This window comes from Mytilus galloprovincialis, chromosome 7 (assembly GCF_965363235.1).
Source record: "Mytilus galloprovincialis chromosome 7, xbMytGall1.hap1.1, whole genome shotgun sequence".
NCBI lineage: Eukaryota > Metazoa > Mollusca > Bivalvia > Mytilida > Mytilidae > Mytilus > Mytilus galloprovincialis.
Genome location: NC_134844.1, coordinates 61,027,625 through 61,041,311, shown reverse-complemented (window position 1 = coordinate 61,041,311; position 13,687 = coordinate 61,027,625). Strand labels below are relative to the sequence as shown.

Genomic DNA, 13,687 nt, shown 5'->3' with positions numbered 1-13,687 from the left:
ATCTGTAGTTACCATGGAAATAATGCTAAAAGGTCAAAAATTTCAAAAAAAAATTAAAATGCTGCAAACTGGATGAAACTTTACAGAAATGGTCACTGGCATGCGCAGAGTTGACTTTTGAAGTTGGAATTTTCAAAATGGCCGCCGTAACCATGGAAACAGCAAACATTTCAAAAATTTCAAAATGCTCCAAACGAGATGAAAGTTTACAACAATGTTAATAAACATGTGTAAAAGCATTCTATGACTTTGAAATTTTCAAAATGGCTGCCACTCGCCTGGCAATGGGGGAAGGGTGCCATCCGCTATTGCTAGCAATGGCAAATCTAGTTTTTCTTATTTTTCTTGCAACACATTTTGTCCGCGCGATTTCTCGAAATCCACTGGACCAAAGTTGATGGAACTTTTCTATTTCAAGGACCCTCAAGTGCAGTGTTGCAGGAAGCATGGAATGGTTCAAGATGGCTACCGTTACCATGGAAACAGAACAAATGTGAAAAATTTCAGTTTTGGGTTTTGGTGAACTGTTTGGATATGCTTTAACTCAGAATCATTATACTTTAATACAATGTAGGTGCCCACTATATACAGGTGTTGAGTGATTTTGGCACTCATTGGAACTACTATGTTGCCATGGAAACAACACCAAAAATTTCGAAAATCTCAAAATGCTCCAAACTTCATGAAACTGCACACTAACGATGAGCAACGTTAGAAGATGTGGCATTTGGAGTTGGAATTCCCAAAATAGCTCCTGTTACCATGAAAAGAATGCAAAAAGGTCAAAAACTTCAAAAGAAAAAAAAATGCTGCAAACTGGATGAAACTTTACAGAAATGGTCACTGGCATAAGAAGAGTTGACTTTTGAAGTTGGAATTTTTCAAAATGGCCGCCGTAACCATGGAAACAGCAAAAATGTCCGAAATTTTAAAATGCTCCAAACTTAATGAAACTTTACAAAAATGATAGTTTGAATTTGTTAATACACTCTTTGACTTTGCAATCTTCTAGATTGCTGCTGCTCGCCTGGCAATAGGGGGAAGGGGTCATCCGCTATTGCTTGCAATGGCGAATCTAGTTATTCTTCCAACTATTTTGTCCGCCACTTTTTTGGGAGACAATGGAAACAATCTTAATGATAGTTAACTATGATGAGGAACACAAACTTTCGGGTTGCAGTAGGGTCTAAGACCATAAAAATGGCTGCCGTTTCCATGGAAACGGAACAATTGTGAAAAATTCCAATTTTTGGTTTTTGTGAATAATTTGAAGATGCTTAAACTCAGAATCATTATATTTTAATACAATGAAGGTGCCACCCATATACTGGTCTTGGATGATTTTGGCAATCATTGGAACTACTATGTTGCCATGGAAACTACACCAAAAATATGAAAATGCTCCAATTTTTTTGAAACTTTGGCATAATGATGAGCAACTTTGGTAGATGTGGAATTTGGCGTTGGAATTTCAAAAATGTCTTCCGTTTCCATTGAATCAATGCAAAAAAGGTCAAAATGCTACAAAAACTTCCGGGTTTGGTGAATAACTTTAATATGCTTGAACATAAAATTATCAAATTTTTATGCAATATAGTTGTCCACTATTTACAGGTTTTGAATGATTTTGACCATCATCGGAACTGCTATGTTACCATGGATACAGGAGCAAAAATTTCAGAATGCTTCAAAATTGATGAAACTTGATATAATTGTTGACTGTCAAGTCTACATATGACTTTTGAAGTTAGAATTTCCAAAATGGTCACGGTTGCCATGGAAACTGCAAAAATGTCAAAATTCTCAAAATGGTTTTCACTTAATGAAATTTGATATTATTGGTAACTGACAAGTAAAGATGAGACTTTTGACTTTGAAATTTTCAAAATGGCTGCTGTTGCCATGGAAACGGTATAAATGTGAAATACTGTAAAATGCTCTGAATATACTGAAAATTTACAAAAGATGAATAGCCATGCATATTTGTGCATTTACTGTTAAACAAGTTTGAAATGACTGCCGATTAGTGGCATTAGGGGGGAAGGATGACATCCGCTATTGCTTGCAATGGCAATTCTAGTTATTATTATACTTCCACCTATTTTGTCCGGCAGGTTTTTTGGAGTGAAATGCAACCAATCTTAATGATAGTTTACTATAAGTTGGAAGACAAAATTTCGAGTTGCAGTAGGGTCTAAGACCATAAAAAATGGCTGCCGTTTCCATGGAAACAGAACAATTGTGAAAAATTCCAGTTTTTGGTTTTGGTGAATAATTTGGAGATGCTTGAACTCAGAATCATCATATTTTAATACAATGTAGGTGCCAGCCATATACTGGTATTGGATGATTTTGGCAATCATTGAAACTACTATGTTGCCATGGAAACTACACCAAAAATTTCAAAAATATCAAAATGCTTCAAATTTTTTGAAACTTCAGCATAACGATGAGCAACATTGGTAGATGTGCAATTTGGCGTTGGAATTTCCAAAATGTCTGCCGTTACCATGGAAACAATGCAAAAAGGTCAAAATGCCCAAAAAACTTCAGGGTTTGGTGAATAATTTTAGTATGCTTTAACTTAAAAGTCAATTTTTATGCAATAAAGTTGTCCGCCATATACAGGTTTTGAATGTTTTTGACAATCATTGAAACTACTGTGTTACCATTGATACAGGATCAAATATTTCAAAAATTTCAAAATGCTCCCAAATTGATGAAACTTAATATGATAGTTGACTGGCAAGTCTGTATGAGACTTTTTACTTTGGAATTTCCAAAATGGCCACCGTTGCCATGGAAACTGCAAAAAAGTCAAATTTCTCAAAATACTTTGAACTTGATATTATTGTTAACTGGCAAGTAAAGATAAGACTTTTGACTTTGAAATTTTCAAAAAAATGGCTGCCGTTGCCATGGAAACAGCAGAAATGTGATTTCTTTTTTTAAATGCTCTGAATATACTGAAAAATTACAGAACGATGTATTTCCATGCATATATGTGCATTCACTGTTAAACCATTTTGAAATGGCTGCTGCTTAGTGGCAATAGGGGGAAGGGTGACATCTGCTATTGCTTGCACTGGCAATTTTAGTTTTTACTTGCTTTTCGAAAGAAAAAAAACGGAATTCTAACAGATTCTGAATTTTATTTGCATGTACGATACTGTAGCTGCAGACATTACTGCAGTGTATAAAGGAGATACCAATGTTGTTAAATGATAAAGATAAAAGAGGGTCAAAAGATACCAGAGAGACAGTCAAACTCATAGATAAACTCCATGGCTAAAAAAGAAAAAGACAAACAGACAAATATTAGAACACAATACACAACATAACATAGAACACTGAAGACTGAGCAACACAAACCCTCTTAAAATAAGCTTTTCGTGTATCAATGATAGTAGGTAAGTTTTGTTGAATAAGTTCTTTTAATTTTAATTCAATGGTTTCAATACATCATGTTCAATGTTACAAAATAACACATTTTTTTAATATATAACATGATAAGTGTTATTTATAATTAACTGTCAATATCGAATTATTGTTATGTATTCTCTTTTTGTCTGTTTACTTTCTAGCATCTGAAAAAGAAAGAGAAAAATTGAAACAATCTCCCTATTTTTCGCTTAGAAATTTCCATGATATTAGACATACACTATTTATATATAATAAGATGTGGTAAGAATGCTAATGAGACAACCCTCTATCCTAATTTGTAAAAGTTAACCATAAAATGTCAAAGTACGGCCTTCGACATGGAGCCTTAACTCGCACCGAACAGGAAGCTTTAAAGGTATGTATACATGAGATGTCTTGTTTTCAATAGTTGTTCTCTAGTTGAAGAAAGAAGAAAGTGTATGTTCACAAGGATATTCGCTATTCTGTTTCAAAAACTTTTTATAAATTGATGGTATATAAATGAAGGAACTAAAAAAGCAGAACAAATGAAGGACCCGTTTACTTCTTTTCGAGAAATAAGCCTTTAAAAAATTGGCGGGAAATAATTCCTTCTAGACTTTTAAACATTTAACGTTGGCAGTACTTTTCTTAAAAAAACATATGAAAATATATCAAGGATTCAATAAAATTTTCAGATAGTAATTTTAAAACTATATGTCATAAAAGTAGATAAGAAAAGTCGGGATAAACGGTCCGTGTATATGCGTCCATTCGTGTTTCGTTATGAAATATCAAATACACAAAACAAAAACTCTTGATATTCATTAGGGTTTTTTGAAAAATCAAAAACGAAAAAAAAAACTTTTCCTTTTCCATTTTGGTTTTTGAGAAGCCAAAAATGAAAAATCGAAAACACATGTTTAACCCCGCCGCATGTTTACGCCTGTCCCAAGTCAGAAGCCTCTGCCCTTTGTTCGTCTTGTATTATTTTAATTTTAGTTTTGTGTGTACAGTTTGGAAATTAGTAAGGCGTTCATTATCACTGAACTAGTATATATTTGTTTAGGGGCCAGCTAAAGGACGCCTCCGGGTGCTGGAATTTCTCGCTGCATTGGAGACCTGTTGGTGACCTTCTGCTGTTGTTTTTTTCTATGGTCGGGTTGTTGTCTCTTTGGCACATTCCCCATTTTCATTCTCAATTTTAATTTATCCCTCTACATTTTGAGCCTGTCATATATGAGGGACAAAAGATACTAAAGGGACAGTCAAACTCATACAGTCAGGAGCGACTGGCTTTTGTTTGTCTTGTATGTTTTTTTAAATATTACTTCATTTATATGTTTTGGAGTCGAGTGTGACGTCTATTTTCACTGAACTCAATTTTATTTAGGGACCATCTTATGACCCCCTCCGGGTGCGGTATTTTCTCACTGCGTTGAAGACTCATTTGTGGCCTTTGACTTTTGTCCACTTTTGGTCGGGTTGTGGTCTCCTAAACATTTTTATTTTCAATGTTATCTTGTCTAGATATGAATTTATTTCGCTCATGACGCTTTGAAAGTATCAGATATTTTGATGATCGATATTTCGAATAATGTTTACCAAGTGTAGAGACACATTTCAAACTTTTGTATGAACAATACATGTGGTAAAGAATAAGACTTATACCAATTTGAAATGCTAAATCTGGATACATTTTTTTTTTCATCCAACATCTTATTTTCAAATATTTGTACAAGAAAAAAAAACCTGCGCGCTATGATTTTTAGTTTAAAAGGTCAACAATCTTAACTTCTAAACACATAATTGAATTATAGTCGCCTCTCTCTATTAAGTAAAAATGTTATATTTGGTTGGGAATTGTAAGCTAAATAATGATTAGGAAATATCTCATTGATATACTTACCACATGCACCAGTTCTGAGGAGAATATCATCAATGGCAATATCACCAATCGTTCCATTAGTTCTGGTACTTATTATGGTGACCTATAAAAAGAAAACAAAAATATTTCAAAATAGTATTGGCATACAAAGTCACCCCCTTCTTTTTTTTCTTATCCTTTTTTATGCCCCACCTACGATAGTAGAGGGGCATTATGTTTTCTGGTCTGTGCGTCCGTTCGTCCGTTCATCCGTCCGTCCGTTCGTCCGTCCGTCCGTTCGTCCGTCCGTTCGTCCGTCCGTCTGTCCCGCTCCAGGTTAAAGTTTTTGGTCAAGGTAGTTTTTGATGAAGTTGAAGTCCAATCGACTTCAAACTTTGTACACATGTTTCCTATGATATGATCTTTCTAATTTTAATGCCAAATTAGAGTTTTTACCCCAATTTCACGGTCCACTGAACATGGAAAATGATAGTGCGAGTGGGGCATTCGTGTACTGAGGACACATTCTTGTTTTCACTTAAATTATTTATACTTCATAGTGTTTTGCGAACAGAACGCGATAAAGGGCCCTAACTGACAAGTGTAAATTTAATTCTAAGCAGAAAAATAAATGGTCTAATATTTATTAAAAAGAAGAGAAACGAGAAATATATATGAACCAGATCAATAAACAACAACCAATGAATAACAAAGGACTGACTTTATACATGTTATAATAGTGAAAATCAAATCTAGAGGGTACAGAAGGAAACTTTTCAATTATTTCTGTAAAAATCGTATTTTAAATAACTTGCTTACAAATAAGACGAACGTCCCAACCTAATCGGACTCATTTTTCAGTTATATTTCCTTATTGTATTCACCTGGAAAACATGCTTTTGGATGTATTTTTGTGTGCTGCATTGCGTAGTTTTATGCTGGACAGTGTGTACCTAGATATTTCAAATTCGAAAGATCAAGAAAATTAGTACAAATTATTCATGAAGTTCTAGGTGCTTTTTTACAAAGTGTCTGACGCCAAAAAAAAAAGTAAGTTCATACTGTCATATGTTTCACTTTCAATACTTCGGTGTTATTTTTTTTTAACTTACGACCGGCTAATCTAGTTATTTCTAACCAAATTTACTATTGCAACTTCATTTGGATATATGATTAATTTACAATGGATACGTAATTTTTCGTCAAATCTTCGTGGATTTGCAGGGTACACGGGAATCACGAATTTAAATGTTCAACAAATTACAAATTTTTCATAAGCTTGTATTCAAACAACGAACTTAAATATTCACGAAAGTTTAAGTTTTCCTTAATCCCCGAAAATTGGTACCAAAGAAAATAAATGAATCTATAGTTATACTTACAACAGGATTACAATATTGTGGAATGTTGAGAGTATCATTTATCCAATCATTGTGAGATTGGCTTAGTCCTCCTACGTATGTCCAAATAGAATCATGGGGAAATCCTTTCTCCCCAACTGCAAATGCTAATGATCCAACGTCAGGCCCCATCATGTGGTACTTGAAGGACAGACAATAAGGACATGCTGCAATAATAAAGGTTATAATCAAAATACTATCAAGAGATCTATTTTAGTTGGTATTGAGATGTCTGCTGACAAGAATGCAAGAATTATTTGGAATTTTAGTTTTCTTATTTGTCTCTTCTTTTTGATTTTTTATTGACTGATACTACCAAAACATTGATATATTCTGATTCAGTATTTGCGATTCTTACAAATATTCTAAAAATATATGTTTCAATTTTGTTGGAAATGAAGGCAGTAATTTGTGTTTTCCGGTCTAAAAAATATGATTATGGGTATAATGTTACAGTTAATTTAACACTGCTTTTAAATAATATATTGTTCTATATAATTTTACATAAAATAAGTACAAAAATAACCACATGCGGTTTACAAAAAGTGACTGTCGGATTGATTTTTCCAAGTCATATGGCTTTCGACCTATTTTGATATATATTCAAAAAGATAATAAAAATAATAGGTCACCGGGCATTTTCTCAAGGTACAGGTTGTGACAAAATGACACCTAAGGTAAACCAAACCCTGACTTTCTGCCATAATTGACCAAGGAAACATGTACATATTAGTACAAAATGTGTGATAAAGACATAAAATATGAGTTCCTTATTGTGCTTCTGAAATCCTCCCTTCGTAAATTACAGACGTAAATCGCAATTTGGTTGACATTTACGAAATATCCGTTCAACAGAGGATAGCGGATATGTTAATATTGTCGTAACTGTAATCCTATCCCTCTTTCACGAATGTGACCTTCCAACTTAGAATTGTTTCGGATTTGTAGTCACTTGAACCACATAAAGAGCAGTATATTCTCACCCTTCCGGGGCACCGAAGAGCACTCCCAGACTTTGTGGTTTCGTGTTGCTTAGTCTTTATGATGTGTACTATTGTTTGTCTGGGTTTTTTTACACCATGGCGTGGCCAGTTACTTTTTAATTATTACTGGGATCCAGGAGACACAGCTGTGTAATAATACATTTCAATCCTAGTATCTATGATGAGTTTATCTATTATTACTACACAATTTGAAAATCAATTTTAACAAATAAACAAACAAAATGTTTTCGTAGTTGATTTCAAATTTGAGCAAAACGTCAACAAAAATATTTTGTAGTTGAAATTAAATTTGCACAAGAGTCAATACCGTATATAGCATTCACTTTCAATTTAGTAATATATGGCTACAAGAGTCAAAGGAACCAAAATAACACAGTTCTAACTCATACCACATGACCCAGGGTATCAGGAACGTCGAATCGCTTCAGAAAATTAAAAAAAATAATTATTTCTAATAATAAAAGACAGTGATTACTAACGTCTACATCTCAATTAATAAGTCACCTTATGCTTGAGACGTATAAAAGAGTTAGCACTTAAAGTCAAGTACCACCAAATCAAAGTATGTCATATCCGGTTGCAAACGGAAAAGGTAAAAAAAATATTCCTTTGAATTTGATAGTTGTAGGAAAATTAATCCTACATATCATTGCATTAAAAAAATGTGTTGGTCATAATCATATATCTTAAGTATTTCAAACCACCATTATTTTTTTTATTTATTGATTTCTATAGAATATTTTGGAAACTTAAATTTACATGTTGCTTGTACACATATAACAAAAATTAGATTGGTTAGCTTCCAGTGATAGTTTTTTTCTTATATGCAATTGAATGGTATGTGAATGTTTGTTTATAGTACTGGTTAGGATAAAACTGGGCGAGTGTTTCTTTTTTTAAATCAAGAGTACATTCTGGACATTTTGTTTGAAAAGTGCAAATTCAACGAAGACTAACAGGAGAAATTCAAAGTTGTTTTACACCTAAAGACTTCAGGAAAGAAAATCTAATTTGATTAGAACGGTAAAGGATATACATTATCATGAAAATCTGCATTTTCTGAGAGGGAAAATATTGTGTATAGTATATCAGTGACATAATGCTATTTTATAGTTCTCCTTGTCGTATAACTCACCTTGAGACTGTCAAACAAACCCTGACAAATCCTAACAAACCTTTGATGTTTTATATCAACTGGGATGATTTAGTTTGTTATTTCATGTCACGACATTACCTTCCCAGTGAAAAACGTTTTTTAAGATAAGTTCAATCGTATTTATTATTAATCTACAAATTAGGATCCTCTGGAAGAAACGATATTTTTTCAGAAATCACGAAAGTTGATATCCACAAAGTAAATAACTTCAACTATTATCGACCTTGAAAATCATGAGATTACTGTTTGGCATTCGCTCAGTTCTGACATTGCTGAAGTCATTTATATACCTTCAAGTCTGGAAGTACCTTCTTCTAGTAAGTCATTTTTTTTTGTAAACATAATTTTAAAAGAACACAATTTCTGAACAAATGAACTTATGAAGATACCTGGTAAGTTAGCAGCTGCTGTTGTGAGTATAGCTGTATCTCCATTTTCCCCATTATTGGCGTCTGTGTATAGGTAATGTGTTCCCTCGGCTGCTCCTAAGGGCCCAGTTCCCGCCGTGGTTGTAATACCCTGAAACATCAAGTTTAAACTTAATCAACAGTTAGATTTCCGTTTATCGTGTTTAAGGTTTAAAACGTGAACTGAAGAGAAAAACATAGTTTACATAGTGAGGACATAGACGTTAAAAAATGATAAACCGATAAATAGACTTTTTTTTAAGTAATACCAATACGATGACACAACAAAAGTAAAGACATCTAGATGCAATCATGTAGCTATTTTTTGATTTGTATATATTTTTTTTATTTAATGATATTTTTGTCTTGTGTAGATCATGCACAGATTATTTCTTTTTCAATTACGTTATAAAAGAGATAATACTAGCCGTTGTAAGTGCCTTTAATTCAAAATAAAAAAAAAAAACTGCGAATAAACAAGGTATTAAATCATATAAGTACTAAATAAACTGACTTTAATGTGTGTTCTTCTGAAACTCGCCTAATGAAAAATGTAGAAATGAATACGAAGGGCGGGCAATATAATGAAGAATTTCAAAGATTTTTTTCATTTAGAAGTGGGTGTAGCATTTGTATTCGATCATTTTATTCCGAGTGTTAGCGAGTAGAAAAATACGAATATAAATGCCAAATTCATGGTTAAATGAAAACAAATCTACGGCTGCCTTGAATTATTCCGATTCAAAAGGACAATTACGGTAATTTTATCAACTGTGAAAGCCGTATTCAGATAGTTATGTTGAGCTGTTCCATTTTACCCCCGTATTTCAAATAATAATTTTCATTATTTGCGCTTAATAATTGTATTGAGTGTAACACATTCATATGAATTATAAAATGAATCTTTATTTAGCTTCATCAACACAACAATGTTTGAAAGAATAGGCATTTAATACTAATTATGAACTCATCTGAACATATAATCGTGTATTCAGGAATCTGGGTCTGTTTGCACTGAACCACGTTCGCCATAGTAGCTGTTCGCCTACTACCTGTTCGCCCAGGGTCTATTTGCCCTTTTTTTATTTTTATTCACTTGTTGTCTAATTTCATAATTTTAAAAAAGTATGCCAACGTTTGTAGAAATAATTTCGCCAAATATTTTTTTACAAATTCATTTTATCTTTTGTAACCGAAAAAAAAGTAGGGAGTTTAAAGGGGTTGTTAGTCGGAATAGTCAATTTTGTTTGTTCATGCATCTGCACTAAACATAGCTATACTTTGATTTTACTGGCTGACATAAGTAGGTCGTCATGTTAAAAAAAGATTTTTTGCAATCGCTTTTTGAGTTTAAATACTTATTTTGATATCGTCCGATTCTCTTAACAAACTCTCCTTGTCATCTATAACTGGTCGTAAATCGAACGTTTTTTTTTTTTTTTTGTAGAACCTGTCTTAAACTTACAGTTTTATATGACCATACATAATCACCACGGGTACCGGTATCAAACTGAAAAACACATGAATGATCCTCAAATCCACAGCTGTAGTTTGCACTTCTACATAAATCTGTGCAAAAATAGATATAGATTATGCATTAAAACTTTAAAATTAAGTCGTGGTTTTCGTTATAATAGCTTTCTCTTCACAGTTATCTTATTGTTTTGTTTTAGTTTGTTTTTTATTTATTTCGATATAATTGAAACTAATAATTTATTATTAGAAAAAAACAAAAACAATTATATTTGGTATCTTTTCATGACACAAAGTAAATACATGCACAGCAACACCACAAAAAAACACAAACAAAAAACAAATGAGCTGCAGAAGTGTAACTGTAGATTAAAAAACAAAGAACGGGATGAAATCGGTCATTGGAATCATGTAAAAACCCTGTCATGTAAGCAAAGTTGCACAGAGGTAGCCGTTATTAGGACGAGTTACTAAAGGATTCCATTTCTGAATTTTTTTCAGATCACATAAATCAAATCGCGATGTGTTCAAATCGTTATTGTTCAAAAATTAGTTATAAAATAACGGGTTATAATCCCCAAACTTAGCAGAAATTAAAAAAATAACTTCTTATAATTTAATATCATTCTTCCGGTGTATCCTTAATGATAGCCGAATTCAATTCACAAACACGCTGTTATTGGTGTTCCTGCAATTTGAGGACACCAACAAACTATCCTACAAGTTGCTTACAACATGACATTGTTAAATTTAATTTACAGCACGATTTTTTTCCAATACATGCCTATGTTTGACTTCTGAATAGAAGGGACCAGAGCTATCGCATGTTTTCTGTGTTAACTTACTTGGACATTTATATATACAACATTGTCTTTCATTACAACATTTTCCCTTGTCTATCCATCCTTCACCAAACGCATCATCACAAGCAACACCTTTTCTTGCACATTTACCATTTGAAGTCAGACAATTTCCAGTGAGTCCATTATCTTTAAGTAAAATTCTTCATTGCAGTAATGACTTTAAAAAAAGAGGAACAATAGGTTCATATCGATTGAAAACAAAATCTCACTATACCGATTTTGTTTTTTAATTAAAAGATTCCTCATGTAAACAACATTTTATTGTGATAAATTAATTGATTAATTGAAAGAAAAGGTTTTTTTTACTCGAATTTGATTGAAGGAAACATTCGTTACATCAGTTTCAGAATACCCCATATCGAGATGCCGATAATAAAGGCAACAGTAGTTTACCACTGTACAATAGTCATTACTTGACTAAGCAAATACAAATCCAGGTAACAAACTTAAATCGGGATAAACACATCAACTCTGAGAGGAAAAAAAACCAATAGAAACACTGAACTTCAACAAATGCAAACGCCAATATACCCAGAAACGCAATATGTGATACTACTGCCATATTTCTGACTTGGAACAGGGCATTTCAACAACAAAATGGTTGGTTACATCTGGTTTTTTGGATAGTCAAACCTCCCACTTATGTCATGTTTATAATAATGTTGGCAAAATGTCCGTTGAAATGACAACCCTAGAAAAATGTATATCAATAGATAATATAATAGTACACTACAACATGTAAACCGCAGAATAACAACGGACACCTTCCAAGAATTTACGACAACCCACCAGGACACCACAAACGAAATAAAAAAGCGAGTTTCACCTTCAGCTACGCTTATTGGCATTTTCCTATTGTGTCTTCAAACATCAACACTTGAAGACTTTTGTTTTGTATTCTACTTTATATGTCTCCTCACCTTTATTGTATACAAGTCTAATGGATTACAGTTACGTGCTCTTGCACATAAATAAAACTATGTATTGCTGTGAAATCATATTCAACTTAATCTGCAGGCGGGACTGGTTTTGACTTTCGCCCCAAGATATTCTAAGTAGTGAACCTGTCACAAAATTACTTTTTCGCAGACAAAAAAACAGTCCATACATCTTGTTTAGTCATTTGGTAATTTAGTGAGTATGGTAAAGCTCATTGTTGAAGGCAGGCTGTACAGTGACCTATAGATATTCATGTCTGTGTCATTTGGTCTCTTGTGGAGAGTTGTCTCATTGGCAATCATATCACCTATTCTTTTCGTATAGTGTATGAGTAATAACACCCACCTCTTTATTAATTAACATAAACTATTACTGACTTCCGCAATTAGAAACACGAATTGCGCAGAAGATGGTTACAATCAAACAACAAAATTTCATCATGATACTGTAATACTAAAACAGAAAATTTGTAAAGATGTGAAAATTTGTAAACATCGATTATATACTGCTTCATATTTAGTAGCAAGTTTTGTTTAACTTGTATGCATTAGATGATAAATTTTGATTGCTAGCGTCAAGCTTCTAAAATATGCTAAAATTCAAATTCGAAGTCACCAGCCAAACAGACGGTGTTTTTTTGTTGTTTTTTTTTTCTATAAAGGCACTTATTTATCCTTGATGATTGAGTTGATTCAGATAATTACACTGTGTTCTAGGCTGATCACAATAGTGATATATGTCTTTATATGTGAACTTAACTTTCAGTACGCCTTAATATTACTCATTGCTTAAAAAAAGACATTGCAATATTTATTAATTTTTGTCAAATACTTTAATGCCTGTATGTGGGTTTTTTTTTCTCTCAATTTTAAATGTAATTTTGTAGGATTATTTCAGAATCAAATTTCCTGTTTTCTCTACCTACCCCTTGTTCTTTAATTTAACCCATATATTATGATATTCAAATGTGTTGTGATCAATTGATGTCGGAGTGTTGTATAGCCGGCTATGCGGTATTAACTTTTCTATCTATTTAACGCCGTTAAGTTTTCCATAATTGCTAAAATTCATTCATTAAAAAAATTATGGATCGTTGACTCGTTGTCAATCATACCATATCTCCTTTTTTATTAAAGTTAGTTCTTAACAATCAAATTACTCATTGAAAGTGTATTG

General features: G+C 32.7%; 1 protein-coding gene across 1 annotated transcript; it reads right to left on the bottom strand.

Annotated features, from left to right (window-relative positions):
• Window positions 1-3,415: 3,415 nt before the first annotated feature.
• Window positions 3,416-12,134, bottom strand: LOC143084235 (thyroid hormone-induced protein B-like). Its single transcript, XM_076260642.1, has 7 exons — window positions 12,104-12,134; window positions 11,555-11,698; window positions 10,702-10,805; window positions 9,219-9,348; window positions 6,652-6,836; window positions 5,312-5,393; window positions 3,416-3,587 (listed from the first exon to the last, which is right to left on the bottom strand). The coding sequence occupies exons 1-7, from the start codon at window positions 12,132-12,134 to the stop codon at window positions 3,574-3,576; spliced, it is 690 nt and encodes a 229-aa protein (XP_076116757.1). The 3' UTR covers window positions 3,416-3,573.
• Between the last annotated feature and the right edge of the window lie 1,553 nt (window positions 12,135-13,687).